A 26,745-nucleotide genomic window follows, 5' to 3' on the forward strand; every position below is an offset into this window, starting at 1 on the left:
AATAGGGTACAGCCAGTTTCCTGAGGAGAGAGGTGTGTGAATTTGTGTGGATCTGTCTTAATTATTCTTCAAATTTTAAAGTCCATGGGCCCTATCATGACAGTCAAAAGCGCATCGTCACTCGTCAAAAACGTATTCAAATTTAGTAGGATGTCCAGTCCACATTGGGAGAGTTTTCGTTATCAAACGTCGAGCGCATGGCGCAACAAGGTGTTCCTAGGTTTTTTAATCAGTCATGGGTGTGTTTGGGACATATAACATCATTTAAACCAATGAGAATGACATCTGTCATTCCCTTTAACAGCGCAAAGCGCGATGTCAAATAAATGCATCGGTATTTTGACATTCAACGACACATTTGAAGGAGGCTGCTTGCGAGACCGTATGGAATAGTCATTCCACTAAACCATGCTTTACTAAAACCTAGCATAGCCTTCAAGCATTTGCACTCCTCTATTATTTGAACTCATTGACAAAGTGAAACTAAGTTCACCATGGTGTCAGTCAACGACAAGAGAGTTATATGCAGTTACTTTCACTATTGACTGACAATGGGTTACCATCGAAAACATAGGCTGGAAAAAGCAACACTTACCCTAATATTGCTCAAATGATTATCCTGCAGAGGAGTTGCTTATATCTCGTGACAGTGCGTCTTCAGCTGTGCTCCATACGTGTCTCTCTCCTCTCCCCTAATCGCTTTTAACCGTCATTACCAATTTGCAAATGATGCTGAATAACTACTCATCATGAGATGTACAGTATTTCGTAATATCTTTATTCTAATTATGTTTCCTATTGTAATCGTGCAATTTGTAATGTTTTGCTTGGACGTGGCTGGTGTGCGTTCATGGATGATAGGTGCACCCGCCAATATGACTGTTGACAATGCGCTCTTAAAATAACATATAAACAACTCGCCATAGACTTCTGACCAGGCGTAGCGATTTTTAGACAATACGCTAAGCCACTCCCTAAGTTGTTAATTGCCACACCCCTGGGCGCATTGTTTAAAAATTAAACGTGCAAAATAAGGAATTAAACTTCGCGCCGGGTGGAAAACGAGTTTCACGCCATGCGGCAGTGTGCAAAATACAGCCCCATATCTCAAAACTGAACCACCTAGCAGGCTCAGACCTTTCATGCTAGTACATAAGTATAGGATAAAAACAAAACAATTGATCCAAATGCTGCCCCTCAAAGATGACTTGAATTTAATTTGATATTTATTTATGACTATACAGTAGGCTGTTGATTTTTTCCTTACAGTGATACCAAAAAAGTGTTGGGGTTTAAAAAATGGCCCACTCAAATTCCAATCAAAATCCGATTTCACCAAACCCTACAGCGATGTGTAAATATAATTACTTTTCTTTATTATTGTACAATGCCCCTTCTTTATCAATACATAAACTTACTTTAATTTCCCATTCTAAATATGGGCCAAATTCACCAAGTGTGAATAATTATCATATGTGCATAATCTAAGACCATGTTTTTAGTTTCAGTGGAAGCAGCAGTTTTTCTTTTGGGGTGCCAAACAGAACCTACAATGACCTATAATGGTTTCCCAAACATAGACTTTACCTGGGCCCAGGTAAATTAATGGTCACCCAAGTATAATTGGCGATGCATTTTAATTTTTTACATTTGTTTTCATTCAAAAAAGAGATGTTTTTTCCTATTTGTTTGTACGATGTAGCGATACTAGGAAGGTATCATGATGCCCTCCCGTAAAAAAAAATGATACAATTCCCGACGTTTCGGGATAAAATAGGTTTATTCCACTGTATTAAAGAGTAACACGGTTGTAGCAGCACAGCTGTTACATGTACACTGAAGACAATAAGGCCTTGACTGGAGCTAAGAATGGTTTGTATATCAAATCTATCATGACCAGATTTACCCCATCCAGCAGGTCTCAGGTCAGCTCTTTGCCTCTGATGAAAATTTAAGGCAAATTGGCAAAGTTTTGTAAAAGCACTCAGTATCACAATGTAACAACTATATGTAGGTACCCACAAATACATAATGCAAGTATGTTGTTACACAGGTTGTACCACTGTACCTAATTAGGTTGGTACACTGTAACAGCGACACATTAAAATAAAGTGTTACCGAACATGCTAAGCAAGCATCTCACAGACAGACATCCCAACCTTTTTAAAGAGTTCAAAGAACGGCAGGTTAACATGATCAATGCCAGGCTTATTCGCTCAGTTATAGGCTATATATATATATAGCCTATATATAGGCCTAGCCAAAGTGAAATAAGTGAGGTTTATTCTGTGATTAAGCAAACCTTCCTTTTTCACTGAATTTTGACGAGGCATAACGACTGTGATCATAGTGTGATGAAATGCAATGTTCACGCTAGTTAACTTGCACACAATCTATTTACTTTTTCGGTGTATCATGTATCATGGCATGTAGCCTGCATTTCTTCAATAATTATTTCCTTGATATAGGATAGGCTACCCGAAATGTGCACAGTAAAGTCCATAGCCTACCACATAAGTGTACTGAGTCCTAATAGCAGCTATAGCCTAGTTAGGCTATGTGGTAACAAATACATACACAGGAAAAGAACACAATTAGACAAAACGTGACTTATTTTTGTGGAAACAATGTGCTGGACTGGGCGGCGGTCATATTTTGTACCGCTCTGCGGTACATCAAGTTATATACCAATGTCAGTTATTCTTCTTATTTCTTTTTATGAGTGTTTATTAGAGTAGCATCTGTTCAAATATCCACTGCCATAAATGAAAGAGGAAAAGTTAACATAAGGAAAAGAAACCCATTAAGAAGACTTACTGCACTGCAACTCATCACTGTTGTCTCCACAGTCATTGACCCTGTCACATACCCAGTATTTCGGCTTGCACATTCCATTGGCACAGGCAAATTGATCCTGTTCACAGTCTGATCAATAAAATGCATTGTTATTATTAGTAGTCTGTTCACAATCACACATGCACGCACAAGTACCAACAGGAAAAACAGCACAGTCTGTATATGCAAGCTACTTGATTGTGAAATTATATGCAGAAAATTATGTGCCAAGAAAACAACATGTGCGAACAGCCTGCAGCCTATAGCAAAAGGAAATAAAATGAGTGTGTATTGTAGTATTGTAAGGGTATAATGGGAATGTACATGTACTGTATATAATGTCACCTATATCTAGCCATGAGTGTTCTAGATGTCAGTTCATGGTCTTGGTTTCACTTTGCAACACTGTGCTGTGCTGTGCAACAGAGCTATCAGAACTCTGTTGTTAACATCCAGAATAAAGAACTATTCTTTCGCAAGCCAGCCTCAAGTTTTACCTGCTTTAAAGTACATTGGATCAACTCGGTCAACGGTGTCTCCATTTGGAATTAAGGAGACCTTTTTCAATAGCATTCTTCAGAGGAAAACAAGTGTTGCCAGAAGCACCCAGTTTTGTTGCTACACACACTTTTTAATTTCTATAGATATATTTTATCTTATTATTTTTATTATTATTATTATTATTTTATGTAAAGCACTTTGGTGCAATGCTATTGCTTTGAAATGTGCTATATAAATAAATTTGACTTGACTTGACTATAGGTAGTGAAAAATTGCTAAATTTAAAGCCTGAGGGCCCTATCATGACAGTCTTAAAGCGCATTGTCAAAAGCTTATTCAAATTTGGTAGGATGTCCAGTCCACATTGAGAGTGTTTTCGTTATCAAACGTTGAGCGCATGGCACAAGGTGTTCCTAGGTTTCTTAATCAGTCATGGGTGTGTTTGGGGCATAACATTATTTAAACCAATGAGAATGACATCTGTCACACTCGCCGATATGACTGACAATGCGCTCTTAAAATAACATATAAACAACTCGCCATAGACTTCTGACCAGGTTTCTCTTGGTCAGTAGCGTAATGCGCTTTAGGTGGTGTTCAATAGCGATTTTTAGACAATGCGCTAGGCCACTCCCTAGGTTGTTAATTGCCACACCCCTGGGCGTATTGTTTAAAAAAATAAACATGCAAAATAAGAAAATAAACCTTGCGCCGGGTGAAAAACTAGTTTTACGCCATGCGCCAGGGTGCAAAATAGGGCCCTTAAACCAGGGGCGGAGCTTGAGGGGGTGCGGGAGGTGCGGCACGCCCCCGGCCCGGACCCGCAGGGGCCCGTTGCGAGGGCGCCCCTCCCCCACCTCCGGGTAAGGTGGGACGGCCCTCTCCCACGGCACAAGGCCAGAGGAGCTAAGATCGTGCAAACGGTTTCTGTGGAAATGCATGGATTCCAGTTGCTGCTACTGGAAGAAACTGGAATCCATGCATTTCCACTGAATTATTTTTGGAATCTGATCCCTTATCATACCTGTTCATTCTTACTCGTTGCTCGACTTATCGTGACAAAATTCAAGATGGCTGCAAACGCTAAACTTTGTGAAGATACTGTCTGCATAAATCGTCTTGTAAGTAAACTACCAGTGCTTTTTCAAAGTTCCCAATGTCTCGTTTTAAATGTCAGGGCCCTCGGAAGTCTACCAATGAAGTGTGGAGATACATTGAGCCCCGTAAATGGTGTAAAACAGTGATTTATTTGCATGGCTAGCCCGATGCCGAAGCACCACCATTGAAAAAGCTGTTGGTAGCATCGGCTAACTAGCGCCAGATTTTGGAGTGCAGGGGACAAGCCGAGATAGGCTATGAGACATACGTTCACACTCGGTATCATGTTTCAACACACTTTAGGTCAATATCACACCGGAATTCTCCTTTAACATAGCATACACAGTAACCTATGGTAGCAACCTATATAGTCATAGAACCCAGACAGATTTGTTGAGCTCATGCCATGATAAAGTCTCTTAAATGACAACATAATATTTTAAATCATCATAATGTAACCCACAGGGAAAATAAATATGCGGATATAAAGTTAAATAGATAAATAGATAAGTTAATACATATGCTAATACTTAAATATGTAAAACTACATTCAATATTTAAATAGTTGTTGAGAACTTTCAAGAGTTTATTTGTAGGCACTCTAACCCATAGAACATTAAGACTGGCTTACAGCCAATCACAGTTCATACAGGGGTCCCCGGGTTTTTGAGTAGTGAGCGAGCGTTGGAATAATAAGACGCCCTGGGAGTAACGTTAGTCAGGCTGACTACAGGTGAAAGGACCCAGATGTGATGAGATTATTTTGTAAATAAGCAATTTTTTTTGGTATGCCAGTTGTCTATTCGGGAACTGTGTGTAACGAGTTTGTTTGTTTTGTAATAGTGTAAAAACAAAAAGTCTCATAAGTTAAGGGCTATAGTCGTGTGTAGATAAGTGGCGTTGCTAGCAAGCTAAGTAAGCTAGCCAGCTAACGAGTGAGTTCGGTTTAGCTGCTAAGTGTCTGCTGTTCACTCGACGACGGTGAAGGAAAACCAGATAGGCTACCGAGTGCCTTATACCTCCTCTGGCAACGTTGGACGTCTCACTCTCACTCCCTCTTTGCTGGATGTTTTCCCCCGCTGTTGTCCTGTCACTACCTCGGGTCTGTGGAGCCTCATTGCCAGCGCGAGCTAACGTTGTTGGAGGTATCGTTACCCTTTTTGTTTTCAGGCTCAGCTGGGACATTCTAAAACGCTTAACGTGAAAAAGCTTAACGTGGCTTAAGGTAGGAAAACAACGATGAATCATTGTTTAGGTACATTGAATTGCGTTAAGCTTTTTCCTTTCAGGCCTCAATGAAGCAGAAACGCTTAATGTTAGATAACGTCCATAATAATTGGACTTTGGGTTTGACATTTTGACAGTTTTATGTGCTTATTAGGAGCAATATGAAAGAGAAGTTTGGTGATCATTGATCGTTGATTAGGTACATTAAACCGTTAAGCCTTTTTCTCGCCATATGCGCCAATGAAGAAGAAAACGTTAATGTGAGATATCTTCTATACCATATTTTCCGGACTATAAGTCGCATTTTTTTTTTCATAGTTTGTCTGGTCCTGCGACTTATAGTCAGGTGCGACTTATATATGAAAAAATATATAATTGAACATGTTTTTAAATGTTAATTTATATTAACTGACATGAACCCTACGTGAAACATTACGTCTACAGCCGCGAGAGAGCACTCTCAAATGCACAAGTCCTGTGCACTTTCAGTCAGAGATTAGTGCTTGCACTACGCCTGAAACACACGTGCATACCTAAATCGTCAAATTATGGCAGGGATTCTATTTATAGCCGGGCCTCAGATTTGGACAAATAAAAGCCAGTATAATTTTGTTTCAATTTAACTCATAAAAGAGCTCTTCTTAATATTTTATATTGTTGGTTGGTATTGTTGCCAATGAAAAGTCATTTACTGTACACCATGAGTCTCCAACACGTTGCTCTCATTGCTCTCAAGCTAGTCGCATGCTGCACACTTCTAAGCTAGAGGCTGAAGCCTACATTTAAACACAATTGTTGCTGCCAGGCATCAGCCTATGAATTTTATAAAAAAGTAAATCATGCATAATTTAAAAAATAACTACATTTAGGCTATCTTAGAATAAGGTTTCCCTTGCAGCACAGCACACGAATGAATGAAAACGCGGATACCTTATCTCGCAATAAGTGGATGGCAATCGAAATTCCCGACACTATGAAACTTAATAGTAAGCCATTAAAAACCCCACAGATTTCAGTGGTCATCAGTCCCGATATTTAGCAATATAATCAACAGTCCAAACGTAAATTAAATCTCAAATTAAACATCTGCTTTTGATAGCCTACCCATGCCGCTCCAAACGAAAAGTAGGCCTATGTCTCACAATAAAACGCAAGAAATAAAGGACTATATTATAGCTGACTCGAATACAAGCCATGGCCAAATAAAGGTGCTGTGCTTTGCTAAATTTGAGGATTTACGAGTCTCCTAAACATCCCTCACCTGTTATCTAGACATGCATGAAAACATTTGAAAACAAAACGCACTGCCATGTAATATTTGATCGCTGTTTTGCTACTAATTATCTTTCACGTAATGAATATGCACAGAAAGTGAAAGTAGGCCTAATGTGCACTCCGTGTCTGTAGCTGTCTGTTTACGTCCGCAATCGAACGTCAAATAGAGAAGTCATCCATGTTCTCTACGTTATAGCCTAGGCGGTCATGCTTCTGTATTTGCAAGATTCCTGACGGTTCCTGATCGCTAAATGTTGGTTTTCCTTTCCTGTCGATAGCGGTTGATGTTGAAGCACCTAGGCTATAATTTGACTTCAGCGGTGACAAATCCTGCTGAGAGAGAGAGAAAGAGCAACAAAAGAGAGGCACCCCCAAAGTGGTCCTGCGCGCGCGTGTGTGTGTCTCTGCATGGGGTTCAATTGAAGTCAGAGTTGGCCCGCATTCAGGCCGCTCCATTATTATATTAATGTCAGACAGGGTACAGGGTAAAATGTGTGGGAATCTCTCACATTATGATGGCTAGATTTGCAGGACTTTTATTATTATGCTCAATACTAAGTAATAATTTATTCGCAATACCCGCAATTCCGCACTGGAATTTAGACCCTTTTAAATGTGCATCTTTTTTTCTCTCGCTCTCTCGGAGGTGGCCAGGCAAGCAATTGTTCTGCTGCATCACATGATCACATGTCCCACCATGAGCTCTTTGAACCTCTCCAATCGGGCTTCAGACCCCATCATAGCACCGAAACCGCCCTCATCAAAATAACAAACGACCTCCTGATTGCTGCAGACAACGGCTTTGTTTCCATCCTCATCCTCCTCGACCTCTCTGCTGCCTTCGATACCATTTCCCACTCCATCCTCCTCTCCCGTCTCTCTGAGCTCATCGGCCTTACCGACACTGCTCTCTCTTGGTTCCACTCTTACCTCTCCAACCGTAAACAATACTCTGCAAGGCTCCTACTCCAACACTGCAACAGTTAACCATGGCGTTAACCTTGGCCCCCTCCTCTTTACCATCTACTTGCTCCCCCTCGGTCAGATCATCCGCAACCATGGACTCAGTTTCCACTGCTATGCAGACGACACCCAACTGTATGTCAGCACCAAGCCCTCCTCACAACTCCCACCAATACAACTCAACAACTGTCTGCATGATATCAAAACCTGGATGACCAACAACCTTCTGAAACTCAACACCAACAAGACAGAGCTCATGGTGGTGGCCCCAGCACCACTGCTCAGGAAGGTTGGAGACCTCACCCTGGTCATCGACGGCTGTCCCACCTCCCCATCTCCCAAAGTGCGGAACCTGGGCGTCATTATGGACTCCACACTCTCATTCAGTTTCCACATCCAGAGCATCACCAAATCTGCCTTCTTTCACCTCCGTAACATTTCAAGACTCCGGCCGTCACTCACCGACTCAGTCAACGAAACTCTCATTCATGCATTTGTCACCTCCCGTCTGGACTACTGCAATGGTGTCCTGTCTGGGCTGCCCAACAAAGCCCTAGACAGATTGCAGTATGTCCAGAACTCAGCTGCCAGGGTGTTAACCCACACCAAGCCCTTAAGAAGCTCCACTGGCTGCCAATCAAACAACGCATCAGCTACAAAATCCTCCTCCTCACCTACAAATCACTTCACTCACTGGCACCCAAGTACATCACTGACCTCCTCCACCCGTACACCCAGTCACGGTCCCTGCGCTCCACCAGCAAGGACTTACTCTCCACTCCCCGCACCAGACTCAAGACCTTTGGTGGCAGGGCTTTCTGTGCAATTGCCCCTACCCTTTGGAACACCCTGCCCCCTCCTATCCGTTCCGCCACTTCTCTGACACAGTTCCAAAAGCACCTCAAAACACACCTCTTCTCTCTTGCCTACCCTCCCTAAACCCCTACCCTGCCCTTGCCGCCCTACTCCCACTCTTGTAAAGCGACCTTGGGTATCTTGAAAGGCGCTATATAAATTGAAGTTATTATTATTGTTATTATTATAATATTTTTGGCCTCAATGTGTACAGTTACATAGTCTGTCTGTTCTTAGTCTTGGATTTTGTGAAATACATTTCTAAATATCACCTGCTTGCTGCAGCTTCGGTCTGCACGTCAATTTAAACCCGCATCTTTTTCTCTCTCGAGCATTTAATCTGCTGCCAGCTTGTATCTCCACATCGTCCAAAATGCTTGATTGCATTGCATTGTCCACATTTTTAGCTACATTTTCATGTACCACATCAGCATTTTTGTTCTGTGAATCTTTTGTAAATTGCTTTACAAATACCGTCGGGCCTATTGGCCTATTGCCATGGCTTGCCTCAACTAGGTCACGTCCTTTTAAAACCGTCTTTTTCTCTATCGTGAGCATTTAATCTGCTGCCAGCTTGTGACTCCACATCGCCCAAAATGCTTGATTGCATTGTATTCTCCACATTTTTAGCTACATTTTCATGTATCATATCAGCATTTTTGTTCAGTGAATCTTTTGTAAATTGCTTTACAATTACCGTCGGGCCTATAAGGCCTATCGTTTCGGTCACGTCTAAAACTGCATCTTTTTCTCTCTCATGAGCATCTTTTACACTTGCTGGTCAAGTTCGTCAAGCCACAGGTTTTATATTGTATGTATTGATTGTTTTTATAACCTTTTACTATTCAGAATATTTAGTTGGCAACTGATTAGCGAAGTGGTCATATAATGATTGTCAAAGGTTTTTTTTTTTTTTTTTCTTTCCCTCATCTACTTCCTGAATTTTTGGTCAACGATACCCGGGACACCGAAACACCGGTGCACATGACATTTGGTGGGTATGTAGCCCCACTAGACTTTTACGGAAAAATTTTGTTTCGTCCCCGGGGGCCACTCCCCCCCCCGTGCTGGGCCCCCCGAACCGTAAAAAAAAAGCAGTTTTTCCTAAATAACTACCTGAACCGTGGCACTGAGGATGAAGAATCTTTTATGGTATGTTGGTCTCAAGGGCCCACATCAACCTGGCCCATAATCACTCATTTGTGATTTGCACCCCCCGGTAAAAAATGAAAATGCAATATCGTTCTGCTTTAATCGCCCCTATCTTCAGTTAAGATGTTCAGAACTGCACCAAATTTTATGTGTATGATTGACCTGGCATTCTCTGGGGGTATGCCAAGTTTCGTAGAATTTCATCCATGGGGGGGGTCTAAAAAAATTTAGGTTATGTGTACATTTAGTGACTGTACACTCATTGGCCTGTAGATGGTGCTGCACACATATACACATGCACACACACACAGGCACGCACATACTATCGGTATTAGAACGGCTGATACATAATTACAAATTCAGTAGGATTAAAAGAAAGCCAAATATTCATCATCATGGCTGCATTTCCAGTATTGGCGATACGTAGTCGTTTGTCCACTAGATGGCGCATCGTTGCAGTGAGACGTAAGTTTGTTGGAAGTTAAAAGTGGGTTGGAAAAACAATGGACGCTTCCTACAAGGACTGTAGTTTACCACAGAGAACGTCTAATAAGGATAGGACGATGTTCACATGAAATGTAATTCCCATTTCTTCTTGAAGCCGAAATAAATCTGAGAATGTTTATCGGACATGCTTGGTTTTTACTGCAGGTACGTTAATCTTATAATATATCAATAAGGACCTAGGTATAATAATGTTACCGTTAGCGTTGGTTGAGTGATGGAGGCCAATTTGATTGATTGCATTTGTAGAAAACTATAAATGCGGTTGTGGGCAGCCGTGGCCCACAGGTTAGCACTCTGGACTTGTAACCGGAGGGTTGCCGGTTCGAGCCCCGACCAGTGGGCCGCGGCTGAAGTGCCCTTGAGCAAGGCACCTAACCCCTCACTGCTCCGCCATTGTAGCAGGCAGCTCACTGCGCCGGGATTAATGTGTGCTTCACCTCACTGTGTGTTCACTGTGTGCTGTTTGTGTTTCACTAATTCACCGATTGGGTTAAATGCAGAGACCAAATTTCCCTCACGGGATCAAAAAAGTATATATACTTATACTTATACTATACAAAGCAAATTGATAGCAGCACTGTAATTGTATCTTTCGACTGTCATTTGTTGCATGTGCTACAAAAATCATTCTGTGCAATGGAAGATTTACCAACGTTACACCGGTCTGATACAGTTTTGCCTATACATGCGTGAGACTGAGACGCCTATTTATTTGTTTTAAGTGCGTGCAGGGTGTGAGAGGGGAATCGATGTGCTTTGATTCCAGCTTGGTAGTTGTAGTCTGTGAGATTAAAAAGCACATGTATGTAAAGTATCCAAACAATGACACCTTCATTTCATTATGGCTGCTTTAGCAACACACCTTAAGCTACTGTGTAGAGGGTCCCATTTAGAAGTGGCTACTTCATTCGCGCTTTCCTTGACTCATGGAGCTGCGTGAATTTTATTACAACTTTTCGCCACGATATGGCAGTTTAAGTCCGCTTGATACTGTAAGGCGTAAGCCATTGGTTTCCAAAGGAGATTTTATTTGTGTCGCCAGCATAGCCTATTGACAATTTATGTTGTAAATAGGCCTACCTTATAGGCCTACCTGTAGCTTAGGGAAGCTAACAGCTTTCTATTAGGATCTAGTTTGTTAGTTACAGTTTTGTCCTAACTCCCTGATGCATTTTTGCATTTAGAATAGCCAGAGCGTGGATATCTCAATCGGAAAATTAAACAATATCAGGCGCCTATGGACTAGGCTGGGTGAACCCAGCCTGATCTGCCCGCTATTTATTTTTTGATTTCTTAAAAGATTGAGCTTGGTCTGGTGAAAGCCAGACTAGCCATGGACCTCAGTTACACAATGCAAGGGAACATGAATCAGCCTATATTTGCACGAACAATAACGGACAACAGCTCTTCAACTTTGACCCGTTAAAATGTGTATGAACAGTCTAGCGACGCATTTCATCAAGGCCCATTTGGACATGTCAGTTATTTGCACCACTGGTTAGATGTAAAACAGCATTTCGTTTCAGACTACTGTTACTTAATTTGTGCATTGACAATAACGTTTCAGACTACTGTTACTTAATTTGTGCATTGACAATAAAGTATCACATGAACTAAAGATGACTAAAATCTTATGTAGAAGAAGAAACATTAACAAAAAATCCATCCATCCAAAAATGACCTTTGTTTTTGATAGCTGTTGAAAATGGCATGGAACTGACAGAGATGTTTTTGTTTATTAATAAATAAATAAATATATACATTATGCTGATACCTTTTGCTTTTCCCAAATACAATGTAGCCTACAGGTGTAAGTGACCTTTCATCAATCCAGTTGCAATGGATGAACTGTGATGAACTGCCCTACTTGTGATTGTTTAGAGATTTTAAAGGTTTTATAACAATGCTACAACTTCTTTGGCTATTCTACAATCTATTCACCTTTTCAGCGCCAGTAGGCTACTTTATGTGCAGCCGCACACACACACAGGCATGACAAAACAAGCATACACAAAAGTTTCAAGAGTGGGGGATGGAGTAAAAGATGGAGACAAATTAAAGTGTGATTTATTATTGCGGAACGGATGTACAGGACTGAGCGGTGGTCATATGTTGTACCGCAATGTGGTACATCTAGTTGTACATTAGCTATACATAATTTATATATTCATTGTTAAACATACAGTTATATTTCACATTTATATATTTATTGTTATTTATATAACTCCCATATCCTTACTTTTGTTAGTAGAAATAAAAGAACAGCCATTGGTATTAAAACTGTGGTATTTGTCTTGATGAGGGGATATTTATTAATTGTTCAGAAATGCTCATACTGGGAAATTTGATTTAACTAAGCATTAAAAGTATTGACACAAAAATGTAAGGAGAGATCCACCTTAACAGAACTCAGGCCTTTACCTTAAGTGAAGCTACAGGTAAAGGGCGTTAAAATAATACCAGACTTCCTGGTCCCCTGGTGTAGATAATTAGTCACTCGCTTGCACTCGCTTAGTATAGCCTACTGATTTTGACACTGACGTGAGTGGATCATTGCCCATTCTTCAAATGGTTTGGTTGAGCAGCATTCAATGAATCTACCATGCTATATCCCAAAGGTGACATTTAAGTGCTTCGACAGAAAGAAAAACTTTATTATCATACTGCCTTTCACTCATGTACAATTTGTTATTCAACATACTTTATAATAACACTAATCATTTCACAGAGGGTTTTTTTTTTTTGGGGGGGGGGGGGGTGATGGTGTGTCAGCTCAGCTGAAACTAAATAAAATGTTTAGCATTATAAGTGACTGCTGTTTATTAAGGGACTATGTATTATAGGTTTGATTGGTTCCTTGTCAAGATTGTTGATAAAACCCTGTTAAAACAAGCCTTCATAACCCTATATAGTCTGACGTGTTTTGGGCTATCTTTTAACGTGGCTTGTTCAAATGTATAGACTATTTCTTTACGCAAAGGCTGACTGTCATTAGCTCTGAATGACAGTGCTACTGAAGCACAATTAACCTTATTTTAAATATTTAAATGTATATCCCTTTCACTGCAGCCTGAATTTTTTGGGGAAGATCTTGTTTTCAGTTGGTACTAAAGTTATGTTTGAACTGCCTGATTATGTTTTTTGATACTGACTGATGGAACATTGAGGTCTGGAGGACACTTGTTTGATTATTAAAGACGTTTTTACAACAAGTGTCGGGAACTTTCCTGGGTCATTCCACGTCAATTGAACCAGGACCCACGCACTTAGGTCTCAAAAAATTCTGAAAAAATTATCAGGTGTACCTATGTTACCCAGGAGACACACTGTAAAATTACTCTTATGTAAGATCAATACTTTCCAAGATACAGCCAGTTTTACAGGGGGAGGGGGGTGTCGATTTTGGTCGGCCTCTTTTTTTTGTCAAAGTTCACAAGCCCCACAGCGCAAGAACTAAACCTTGTAGGAGGCTCAAATTTTGCATGCTGGTACATAAATAGGAATAGTATGTAGCAAAATCGTCACGTTTGGTCTGGATAATCCTACAGGGTCATAGCTGTCCCTCAAAGTTGATACAAATTTTATTGGAGTTTTTGGCTGGGCTCTGAATAGTAGTTGAGTACAAATATGTCTTCAGAAGACATATTTGTACTCAACATAGTAAAGAAAATAAATCAAGAGCCTGAGATAAGTAGAAACACTCTCACAAAAAACAATGAACAGAAAATAAATTCCTTCAGGGTCTGAACAGCAGACCTTACAAGTCTGAAAAGTCATTTTGGTTCTCATTTTCAGAGCACCCAAACACCTTGTTGGAATATGCAAAGATTTTGTTTATATTTTTTTCTTTATTCTCCATGATCCTTTCTTTTTAAAAACACTAATTTGACTTGTCTTATGCAAATCTTTCTTTTTCACTTTCCACCCTGAACATGGGCAAAATGCACCATTGAGATCAATATGTTTTGTATAGAGCTACCACAAGTTACTCTATACAACCACAGGTGGCACTGTGGTAACTCTATATAAAACATATTGATGTCAATGGGGCATTTTGCCCATGTTCAGGGTGGGAAATAAAAAAGAAAGATTTGCACAAGACAAATTGGTGTTTTTAAAAAGAAGGGATCATGGAGAATAAAGAAAAACATATAAAAAAAATATTTGTATATTCCCACAAGGTGTTTGGGTGCTCTGAAAATGATAACCAAAATGATTTTTCAGACTTGTGAGGTCTGAGAAGAGGTACAGAAGCCTGCACTCCCGCACCACCAGACTCACCAACAGCTTCATACACCAGGCTGTTAGGATGCTGAACTCTCTCCCCCCTCCACCCTCAGCTACATAACACCCTGGACTTTGGTAGCCTGGCGGGCCATCCTATATCATTGAAATGTATAGTCTGGAATCGAACCATTCACCTCGCTTAATCCAAGGGGCGGGCAGAGAATTGTCTTTCAAACTGCCTAGGCATGCAATAGGCCAGCGCTACGACCATATCCGTATCCGGTCGGCAAAACGGCAAATACATCCTTCTTCGAAAGTAATGACTTAAGTGCATTGTGTTGCTCAACTTTCAAAGAAAAGCACAAGTCCAACTCCTCCAAAGTTGACGCTAACGCCGATTCAAACAACCGCTCTTCGTTCGCAATAGCCACCTTTCTTGTTGTTCACAGTCGCAGGACTATAGTTATCCTGTTAAGCCCGCCTTAAGACTCTCTAACAAAATAGAGCGCTGTGATTGGATGAAGTCCACGGCGTCAGCCAATAGAAATCCCTATGGTTTGATACTAGACGTACAGGCTGAGCACATTAATTTGCCGCCGCTAGGGTGCGTCTAGATTTCTAGGCTAGGACTTTGGACCAGTGCTCGAATTACGTGGGAGCCAGAGGGAGCCGAGCTCCCATAGAGTGAGGACTGGCTCCCATGAAAGCAACAAAGTCAAAAATCTGAGGGGGTCTCTGATATCTGAAGGTGTCTGGCATTGTAATTTAATCTTAAACAACCGCTCATTATCTATCCCTGTGCGATCTCTTACCATTACAGACGTGAAATTAAAATATAGGCTACTACGGGACGTAGACCTACCCTACGCTCTTGACCGCAGCATGATGACACTTGACCACCACACCACTAGACTATATGAGCAAACCGCATACAATCGATGATGACAGCACTCACAAGTCTGAAGAAGTTACCCTGCTTTGATGAGAATGTTTTGTGTATTTACATAGGCGCTCATTGGGCTAGCCTACATGGGTTGATACGTGCGGAAAAGTCCTGTTTGCTGTTGAACTTGCGCCGATCTTCTATGTTGATTAACAAAGCCATAAATTATGGCCCATAATGCAGCTTACTTCAATGATTCTGTGAACTGATCTGTAGCTATCCTCTGTCATTCAGAGCTCCGGGAAGTTCCCAGATATTTTGAAACACCTGTTAGCAATCTCTGATGGCAGAATAGCCTATTCAATGGCTACCCGACAACATCTCAGTGCAAATTCCAAAATTGTTTGTCTATTTATTCCCACGGTTCAACACACGAGACGACTTAACGCCCAGGTGTTGTTACTATGTGCACATTAGCCTATAATACTAGAACATAGTTTGGCTGCAATGGCTTTATTATTTTCTGCCAGTTAGTGCATTTTCCCTGTGTATAAGTTATACTACATGCATTATTGTGTTTGACACTGAGGATAGCCTATCTGAGACGGTGGTCTGCTTCAAATGAGTTAGCCTACGTTGTGAAATTGAGAATGGCACTCAGAGTAAATCCTTTAGTCTGTCTTTGTATTGTGAAATTAAAATTAAATATGGAATATTACAATCAATAATATGTTGAAATGAATTAAAAGGAATCAATTTCTATGAAAAATCTCTGTCTATTGTGTGCGTGTGTCTAGGGCCTATCGTGCGCATATAGGCTACTGCGCAAAAGCGCCACTCGCGCCTAGGCTATTTAATTGTATCGCCTTGTTAGGCTATGCGCGGGGTGTGCCAACTTTTTATGAGATAGAGAGACCCCCTTAAAGACAAAAAGATAATTCGGGCCCTGCTTTGGACCCACTACTCCACTTGCACTACTCCACTTGTACACTTGCACACCTTGCACACTTTGCAACTTGTTGTTGTCCTGTTGTCCTGAAAACACAACACACTTCTGCTGCTCTTACATAACTTGCACCACTATGCCACTTGCTTACTTAGGTCAAACAGAACTACCTCAGCCATTTATTGGCCTGACTGCACTATTATATTGACTGTCTATGCACAATTGCACAATTTCAACCCAATTTTGCTGCTCTTATTTCTTCATTGTATGTGCCTTCTTATTTACTTCTTATTGTTTACTTGAATGTTATGTTTGTCTGTGGACTTAATTGGTAAAATATGTCTTGTCTTCACCGTGGGATAGTGAGAAATGTAATTTCGATCTCTATGTATTTGGCATGTGAAGAAATTGACAATAAAGCACTTTGACTAAAAGACTTTGACTTTGCTGTTCAGACCCTGAAGGGATTTATTTTCTGTTCATTGCTTTTTGTGAGAGTGTTTCTACTTATCTCAGTAAGGAAAATAAATCAAGAGCCTATGTTGAGTACAAATATGTCTTCTGAAGGACTAAACAGAGCCCAGCCAAAACATCCAATCAAATTTTGATCAACTTTGAGGGACAACTATGACCATGCAGGATCATCCAGACCAAACGTGACAATTTTGCTACATACTATTCCTATTTATGTACCAGAATGCAAAATTTGAGCCTTCTACAAGGTTTAGTTATTGCGCTGTGGGCTTGTGAACTTTCACAAAAAAAAGAGGCCGAACAAAACCGACACCCCCCTCCCCCTGTAAAACTGGCTGTATCTTGGAAAGTATTGATTTTACATAAGAGTAATTTTAGAGTGTGTCTCCTGGATAACATAGGTACACCTGGTAATTTTTTTCAGAATTTTTTGAGACCTAAGTGCGTGGGCCCTGGTTCAATTGACGTGGAATCACCCTCCTGTATTATGCGCCAAAGGGCATGTTGTAACTTACTTTGAACTAGGCTACCTCAATATTACAGTAAGTGATCTTCTCAGTCAATTGTGTTATTTTTTCTCATTAAAATAAAATTCGGAGTAACAGAGACAAAGGTTTTCCCCCATTTTTGTTGGCCTAGCCTATATTTGGCAAACTCAGCTGGCAATATAATTGACAACCATAAATGAATCTCATCATAGGCTACCTTCAGCCAAACATTTGTGACTTTCTTAGACTACAAACTGAATGTTCTGTACTGTAAGCCTAGGCCTATAGCAAAAATGAGGAAAATCATTCAAAAGATCAAAAGTGTTGCCTACAAGACCCGCCCTGTTCAGCTTCTGATTGGCCTGTAACATTTGGCTAGTTAGGATGAGAGCTGCCTTCCTCTCATATCATTGATAGGTGAACTCAGTCGATAGACAGATGCCTACAAAGCCATTTGCTCTCACTAGCTGATGTTATTTCACATTTGATGCTATAACTGTAACAAAAGTAATGATTAACTTCTGAACTGTGAGCATTAGAATTATAAAGCTAAATATTGTATACTGTATATAATATAAATGCTGTAGACTTTTCCCAGAAATAACACAAGAGGCCATAGGTAGAACATTTGACATACACAACATTTCTCGCCTAATCACGGTTAGGACATGTTAGCGTACTTTTCTACCCAAAACTACACTATCTGACTCAGGGACTCTCAAAAGCAGAGGAAACCTATTCCAAGGGTAAACAATCACCAACGCTCAATACTGTATATGTATTATTACAATACAATAATAAAATCAATAATTAATATTCTAATTGTTAAACACATTCCATTTTCTACCATTAACACAGTATCAGCTAACAAGAAGCTTAAGCCAAACAACAGTAAATGTATAGCAAGTTGTAAACACTCTTACTTACGGCATGTTCGTTCATCACTCATATCTCCACAATCATTCCAACCATCACATTCCAGACCTTTATCAATGCAGATTCCTGAAGAACAAGCAAACTGTGCAGGGCATGCTGTGGAACATGTAAGAAATAGAAATACATTAGGCGTAAGGAAGGACAGAGGAACAAGCACATGCTTTTGCTAGTTCATATTATTTCATAATTTCCATGTAGAGAAAGTGATTGTAAATCTTTCCATAACATGGATACTGCTAGTGTAAAGTTACAGTGGTCGTCGCTGGAGCAAGGTTGGTGTCGTGAAGCTTTGCGCACACCCATTTCTGCCCAAATAGATGCCTGATAAGTGCCAAACAGCATTGCAATATAGCCGCAGAGTGGAGGGACTTGCCTAATAGGACTTTGGTGAAACCCCCCGCGGCTCCTGGATTTTTTTTTCCATCTCAATGAATCCTTATGGCAAATAAGTTCCACCCGTGAAGCAGTGACCAATTGGGCAAAATTTTACACTTCCTGCAGTTGAATATGATTGACCCAAAACTCTGGCCAATCGCTGCCTCCATTGTCAGCTTGCCATAATTTTTCAGTTGTCTGTCAGCTTACGATAGCTTCATGATAAACAGTGTAACTCATACACATAATACACATAATTGTTTTACATTCATTTTGTGAGGTACATTATTTTTTGTAGAGGAGGAAGTTTTGTTGAGGATTATTGTGTATACGAATCATATGATACATATCTTTGGCTATAATGTTTTCCAGACTTATCGCATGAGCAGAGGGGGAGTTGCGATCTATGTCAAAGTATCATATGTTTCAACTGTTTATGCGTCGACTCGACCAGCAGACCTAAGTCCTTGAATTCCCAAACAACGCTGACCTGAGAGAAGTAGGATGTTACCGCCCACGATCGGCGTCACCTGAGACTGCTACCCTCCTCGCAGAAATCCGGCACAAATTCTCTGATAACGAGTTAATTCTGTTGGAAGATTTAAACTGGTTATCTACTTCTTCTAACGCACTCAAGGATATTTGCGACACACTTGACGCAACTGATATCCTCTCCCACTCGTCTAAACCAAAAACACATGGATAAATCAACCTAGCTTGATGTGATTCTAACAAATGCCCCACATAAATATACAGCTATTGGCATATTCTGTAATGATATTAGTGATCATTGTACTATTGCCTGTATTAGAGACTGCAAGCTTCCTAAAACTAAGCTACGATTTATCTTTAAGAGGAATTATAAACGCTTTAATGAACAAGCCTTCCTGCATTACCATAGTGATTTGAAATTTGTGTGTGAGATGGTGGATGTATAATTGGCATGGGATTTCTTTAAAAACACCTCCCTGTCCTTAATTGATAAGCATGCACCTCTGAGAAGGTATAGGATTAGCGGTAAAAATAACCCTTGGTTCAATGAAAATAGTGCATCACAGAAAGGGATAGAGCATGGACTAAAGCAAAACAAAACAAGGACACCAAGCACTGGACAGTTTATAGGGAACTAAGAAACCAATGCACCAGATTGATAAAAAATGCAAAAAGTGGTCACTATTTTGAATTAATAAATCAAAACGTAAATGACCCTAGAAAATTCTGGAAGCTGGTCAAATCAACAGCTGGAGAGGTTACACCTCCAACTCTTCCAGAATTCTTAAAAATAAACCAAAAATGAAACCACAGGGAAACAAAACATTGTGGATGCCTATAATATTAATTTTATCAATGCAAGGGTGAATACTCAATCCAGTATATCAGTAAATTTTGAGGAGCGTGCACTTTCAACTACACGTGACTGCACAAAAATTTAAATTTTCAACGATTCTTGCCTCCCAAGTTCATAAGGCCCTTTCAACCCTGGACTGTAAAAAGTCCTCTGGACCAGACCAGATAGAACCATTTTTCTTAAAGACGGCAGCAGTTCTGATTGCTGAACCCATTGCCTCAATTTTTAATCTTAGTTTATGTAGTGGGTCTATTCCCAGCTCCTGGAAGTTGGCTCAGGCTGTTACTAAAATTAGGTGATCCTTCTGCTTCAGATAATTACCGCCCCATATCCAGATTGTCCGTTATAGCAAAAGTATTCAAATCCCTTGTAAATGAACAGCTAAAAATCCTTTTATCTGATGCTAATATTTTGAGTTCCACACAGTTTGGCTTTAGGCAAGGTCACAGTACTACAACTGCTGTAACAGCTGTCACAAATGACATTATTACTGCCTTGGACCACAAAAAATCTTTTCATTGATTTATCCAAGGCATTTGATACTGTTGATCACGATCTCTTATTGCAAAGGCTGTGTACTTTGAGCTTTAGTGACTCTGTATTGGCCTGGTTTTCTGACTATTTAACTAGGAGAACACAGTGTGCCTCCTTAGAAGATTGTCACTCTGTATCTCTGGGAGTAAAGACTGGTGTCCCACAAGGGTCAATCTTAGGTCCCATTTTGTTTTATCTGTATATAAATAATATAGGTATGGGTTTAGACCCGGCCAAGGTACACCTTTATGAAGATGATACAATCCTTTATGCTATTGCTCCCTCAATACAAGAGGCAATGGATACCCTACAGACTGCATTTAATTCACTACAAATGTCTTTAGTCAAGTTAAAACTGGTATTAAATGCCAAAAAAAACGAAATATATGACTTTCACACGGGCATGGTCAAATTCTGACCGCACAATACTGTCACTGGATGGCACTCATATAGAAGGGTAACCTCCTATAAATACCTTGGCATCTGGCTTGATGACAAGTTATCTTTTGATGTCCATATACAGATATATTTGAACCCATGCTAAAGTTGACTAAAAAGAGGAATATAAAATAATCGGTTAGAAATTGATCTTAATGCCTTAATTAAAAAAAATGATTAAAAATCCAACCCGAACACCAATTTTAGTGAATGAAGAATGTATCGTAAATAAATAAATGTTCTTCCTTAAAATACAGGGGTAATAAGTATTTGACCCCTATGTTAAATTCCTATAGAGGCAGGCAGATTTTTTTATTTTGTTGATTATCTTATTTTATGGATCCAGGATACTATGCATGCTGATAAAGTTTCCTTGGCCTTTGGAATTGAAATATCCCTACATCACCACATACCCTTCACCATACCTAAAGATTGGCATGGTGGTTTTTTTTTTTGTTGTTGAGTCTATTAGCTGGTTTGATGTTCATTGAGTTCAATGCAAATTGAACCAGCTAATAGGCTAACTGAAAAATACACCATGCAAATCTCTACACTACTACATGACTACATTAAGGAGAATATCAATAATAAACAACAATGTCAAATTAATCAACAGCCTAATGGAAATAAAAAAATATTAGAACTAAGTGCATGTTGAACAGAAATATCTTTAGACCCCTCTTAAACGACCCAAAACTATCACAGGAACGGAAAGCACTGGGCAACTCATTCCACCAACATGAAACCACTGAGGAAAAGAGTCTTGAATTAGACCTAGCATTTATGACTGGTCGACACAACAGACGCTCATCAAAAGACCACAGTGGGCGGTTGGGGATGTACGTCTTGATTATTGAATTAAAATGACTAGGAGCAGATCCAGTCAGTGTCCTATAGTTCAAAGTGAGAGATTTAAATTTAATTCTGGCTACTATAGGGAGCCAATGGAGAGTAACTTGGAGAGGAGTTACATGTGTCCTCTTTGGCTGATTGAAGACCAGGCGTGCGCCAGCATTCTGAATCAGCTGTAATGATCTTATTATACAAGCGGGTAAGCCAGCTAATAATGAATTACAATAGTCCAGCTTCGAGATGACCATGGTCTGAACACGAAGTTGTGTGAAATCTTGTGTCAGATAAGGTCTGATCTTCCTAATGTTGTAAAGCATAAACCGACATGATTTTGCAATAGAAGTTACATGCTCAGAGAAGTTAAGTCGGTCATCTATTACAACGCCCAAGTTACATGCCGATCTAAGTGGGGTCAGTGAAGTTGAGTCGAGCTGGATGTTAATCTGTTGGGGAATCGCTGTCGGCTGAAATCGGCTGAAATATCCTTAAGGCATGCAGAAATCCGGCGAGAAACAATAGAATCATCAGCTGGGAAAGACAGATAAAATTGAGTGTCGTCTGCATAACAGTGATAGTCAAATCCATGGGAATGAAATGTCTCACCTAAGGAAGTGGTGTAAATAGAGAAAAGCAAGGGTCCTAATACTAATCTCTGAGGCACACCTGTGGTGAGGTCATGAGACTTTGATACCTGTCCCTGCCAAGACACGTTGAAAGAACGCCCTTTAAGGTAAGATTCAAACCAGTCAAGAGCTTTCCCAGAAATTCCCAGTTCAGATAGTATAGAAAGGAGAATGTCATGGTTAACAGTATCAAAGGCTGCAGATAAATCTAGTAGAATTAATACTGATGACTGAGCAGAGGACTTAGCTACTCTCAATGCTTCAGTCACAGACAGAAGAGCAGTTTCAGTAGAATGACTTGAAACCAGACTGCATAGGGTCTAGTAAATTACTTTGATGAAGAAAGTCACATACTTGCTTGAAGACCGATTTCCTTTATTAAGGCATTAATGCTCTTACTTAAGGGTTTTAACACTGAATTTCATCTACAGGTCTCAGATTTACACATTTGTTAAAGTCCCCACAACAAATTAAAATCCCCTGATTTTCCCTTTGTCCTTAGAACTTCAAATAATTTATTGGGAGAGCATAAAGTCATGGCTACATTTGTTGGTACCCTTGCAGATAAATGAAAGAATGATTTTCCTTAAAAGAAACACAATTTTCTCATGTACAGCTGCAAAGATCTGGACAGATTTATTGGTATTATTACAAAATCCATCGTCACTTACGGTTGCCAGGGTCATAAGCATTGAACTCTGCTTGAAATCCTTTGTCTGTGTAAGATTCATCGGAATGAAAGTAAACTTCCACTTTATCTGATGTGCTTGTGAGTGACAACGTAGACCGCTCTCCACAATATCTGTCAAAAAAGAGAAAAATCACAAAATATTGTTACGCCAGGCCATCATTAAAACTCCTATCTGTTCTCAATTTGTCTTAATAAAATTGTTATAATCATTCTATTAAAAAATCCTATATTTCCAGTCTTAAACTGTGTTATGCTGTTTTGCTCCTGACATTTACTACATCTACATCTACTGTTTTCACCATTAGTGTACTTTTTTCCAGGGCCAGAAATGTTTCCCCCCACATGTTGCCATGTTTATCTGCTTCATGACCTTGTACCCAGTTACAGTCATCAATCTCCAACTTCTTTCATGGCCTTATTATGATAAAGTGATTATACTGTGCTCTTACTTTATGCCCAAGACCTCCACATAGTCTTTGTGACAGACTCGAATGTCCACTCCTGGCTCTTTCATACGAAACATTGTGAACGTCAAACGCACATTCATACCTTTAGGCACCTGCAAAAAAAATATCACTGTAGCCAGTCTCTTGAAAGTCAACACATTGCCACCTTTACCATGGAAATATCTGAAGATGATTTCAATTGACATATAATTTTGATAAATATTCATAATGAACAGTGCAAATTAAAGTTTTAGAAAATATTCAAATTGAACTCAAATTGAAGAGTTTGAGAAAATAATCAAATTTAACTTAGAAGGATGGACGCTAACTTACTGAAATGGTCCATTTGCAGTCTATGTCTGGTGGATAAAAACTGGGAAAGTGAGGTGAGGTGAAGCTACCACTGGTGTTGGTAAAAGTTCCACCACATGTTTTGGCTGCAAAAATGGACCCAATCAAACAAATCATATTTTACAATACAACAAATCATATAATACAATTTCACAGTGAAAATACAGCAACAATAAAAATAATTGTTTTCATTAACTACTAACTCATCTTCAGCTGTTTGTTCACAGCGATGGCAGCGAACAGGAAACATGTATGCCGACTTCTAGTCAAAAATGGAAGATTGTCACTGTGCTAGTGCACAGAGTCTGTTTTGGGGCTGTCTCCGTCCTTTATCAAGGCTCAGCGTGATTGGGTACGGGTTGGAAATGGACATACAGTAGACAGCTGGTGGTGGCAACCGTTTTGCTGCTTTGGCAACAATTCACAGACATTTCACAGACACTGGCTCCTCTACAAGACAGCCACATCCTAGCCAGGTTGTGAGCATGTCCTTTTCCCCCACCAGTTATGTTTGCTCCCATTTAATTAACTTAGCTCCCATTTAATTAACTTAATTTAGTCAAAAAGAGCACATTACAATAAAACACTCACATGATGTTGGAAACACTAAATATGCCCCTCCTACTACAGGGTTCAGGTCTTATATGTCCTGACCTCCCTCAGGGTAAAGTCTCAGTGCAATATCCTTACTGACACATCTAGTCAGTGCACCAAATAAATACCCAGCTGTCTAGCACACAGTGGCTATCACCCCCCCCAATGGTCACTGGAAAGTGGGATTGTAACACATCAGACCAACTGCTCAGCCTCCCTGCCTCCCTGTGGCAGACAGGTACAACTACACCCTGTTTTTTGCAAAGGTTACAATTACATTACCTGTAGTTAGTTACCAAGAGGGGACAAAGATAGCTACTGGATACATGGCAGTGCTGAAGCGGGGAGGGTAGGGTGCACATAGCATAAATGTAACTCGATTCCATGTATTTGTAGTACTATGGACTGGGAGACGGGTGTTCTATCAAAGAGGCTGAAACCCATATAGTTTCACTAAAATAAACAAATTGTAATTGTTTTAGAGGTATACTATATATACCTCTAAAAGAGAGGTATAGAGGGGGCAGCCGTGGCCTACTGGTTAGCACTTCGGACCTGTAACCGGAGGGTTACCGGTTCGAACCCCGACCAGTAGGCACGGCTGAAGTGCCCTTGAGCAAGGCACCTAACCCCTCACTGCTCCCCGAGCACCGCTGTTGATGCAGGCAGCTCACTGCGCCGGGATTAGTGTGTGCTTCACCTCACTGTGTGTACACTGTGTGCTGTGTCTGTTTCACTAATTCACGGATTGGGATAAATGCAGAGATCAAATTTCCCTCACGGGATCAAAAGAGTATATATACTATACTACTATACTATACTATGAAGTTTCAGGTATTTTTGGCGACTGTAGAGCTCCGCCTAGAGTCGTGATATATTTATATTTTACTCTGCTGTTGTAAATAGCCTACTTCTCATGGTTTGTTCCCCCTGTACACAATGAAATGCTTTTGTTGTGGAGGCGAAGGATTAACAACAGGCAAAACTATCTCCAAAGAGCTACAGTCCCCTCCATAATTTTTGGAACACATGCTAAAGTTGACTAAAAAGAGGAATAAAAATCATCTTTTGGAAATTGATCCTAATGCCTTAATGAAAGAAAATGAGGAAAAATCCAACTTTTAAGGACACCAATTTTCACCAATTTTTGTGAATGAATAATGTATTGTAAATAAATAAATGTAGGTAAACGATTCCCCTATTGCAAGTTTGTTATAAAGGTAATATAAATGTGAAATTCTTAATAGTGTACCTTTAAAAATTTGGGTGCAAATTTCGTTCATTTCTACAGTAATTTTATGAGCTAACTCTATCTGCCTTGACTGTGCTCAAAGTAGTCTCAAAATATTTAAGACAAAATGACACATACTTGTGGTTATGGGAATGACAGATAACTCTCCTTGGAAACCTGGCCACTGCTTATTGCTGTCAGTGATGAAGTTGATCAGTAGAATGTTGCTTGAGGAAACCACTTGTAGCTGGTTAGTGGGAGGTCGCTTGCCACACTGCCTGTTAGAACCATGTGAGAACCATATGAAGACCAGTAAGAACCTGACCACCTTCCTTTCAACCCTTACAAGACAGACATCTGAAACATTTTTGAAAGTCTGGAACAAATATTAGTTACCATTAGTAACCATTAAGTAGCAATAAAACATCTTTAGTAATCATTTCTTCTCATGAAGTACACACTTGATATGTTACAGCAGAATTACTGACTTGGTGATGGCTTGGGAGTCATCTGGGCTGAGTGAGTCATAAATGAATACAAAGTCATTGGTACAGTCATCCTCCACATGGAAAAATGGGAACTTTACAAAAATGGCAGTATCTTTGGGTGCTCGAATCTGCCACTGACAGCGTGCATGGGGTGGGTACTTCTTTGGAAACCCTGGCGACTGGAATTCCTTCACAGAATAGTCGGCTTCAAGGCGGTAGAAGCACTCCTCTGGCAGGGAAAGAGAACCCTGGTGGGTTAGTCTGGTCAAATTTGTAACACACTTCAACCTAAATCACTATTAACACAATATGTAACCAAAATGTAAAGATGCAGAGGATACACAACCTGGGGTTTTGGTGTGACTACAGCATTCATTAACTTGTTAAGAAGATTAATATATTCATTA

At 40.1% G+C, this 26,745-nt stretch overlaps 1 protein-coding gene across 1 annotated transcript in view; it reads right to left on the minus strand.

The window, feature by feature from the left end:
- zmp:0000001114 (suppressor of tumorigenicity 14 protein homolog) overlaps nucleotides 1-26,745 on the minus strand; it is a 99,872-nt gene that overhangs the window by 35,010 nt on the left and 38,117 nt on the right. Inside the window, exons 7-13 of the mRNA XM_042107500.1 lie at nucleotides 26,339-26,567; nucleotides 25,989-26,128; nucleotides 24,008-24,111; nucleotides 23,678-23,787; nucleotides 23,209-23,339; nucleotides 18,359-18,463; nucleotides 2,818-2,925 (exon numbers count right to left, since the gene is read on the minus strand). Of these exons, the coding sequence (XP_041963434.1) occupies nucleotides 2,818-2,925; nucleotides 18,359-18,463; nucleotides 23,209-23,339; nucleotides 23,678-23,787; nucleotides 24,008-24,111; nucleotides 25,989-26,128; nucleotides 26,339-26,567 (927 nt within the window). The remainder of the gene's footprint in view (nucleotides 1-2,817; nucleotides 2,926-18,358; nucleotides 18,464-23,208; nucleotides 23,340-23,677; nucleotides 23,788-24,007; nucleotides 24,112-25,988; nucleotides 26,129-26,338; nucleotides 26,568-26,745) is intronic.

The sequence above is a fragment of the Alosa sapidissima genome, chromosome 10 (genome assembly GCF_018492685.1).
Source record: "Alosa sapidissima isolate fAloSap1 chromosome 10, fAloSap1.pri, whole genome shotgun sequence".
Classification (NCBI taxonomy): Eukaryota; Metazoa; Chordata; class Actinopteri; order Clupeiformes; family Clupeidae; genus Alosa; species Alosa sapidissima.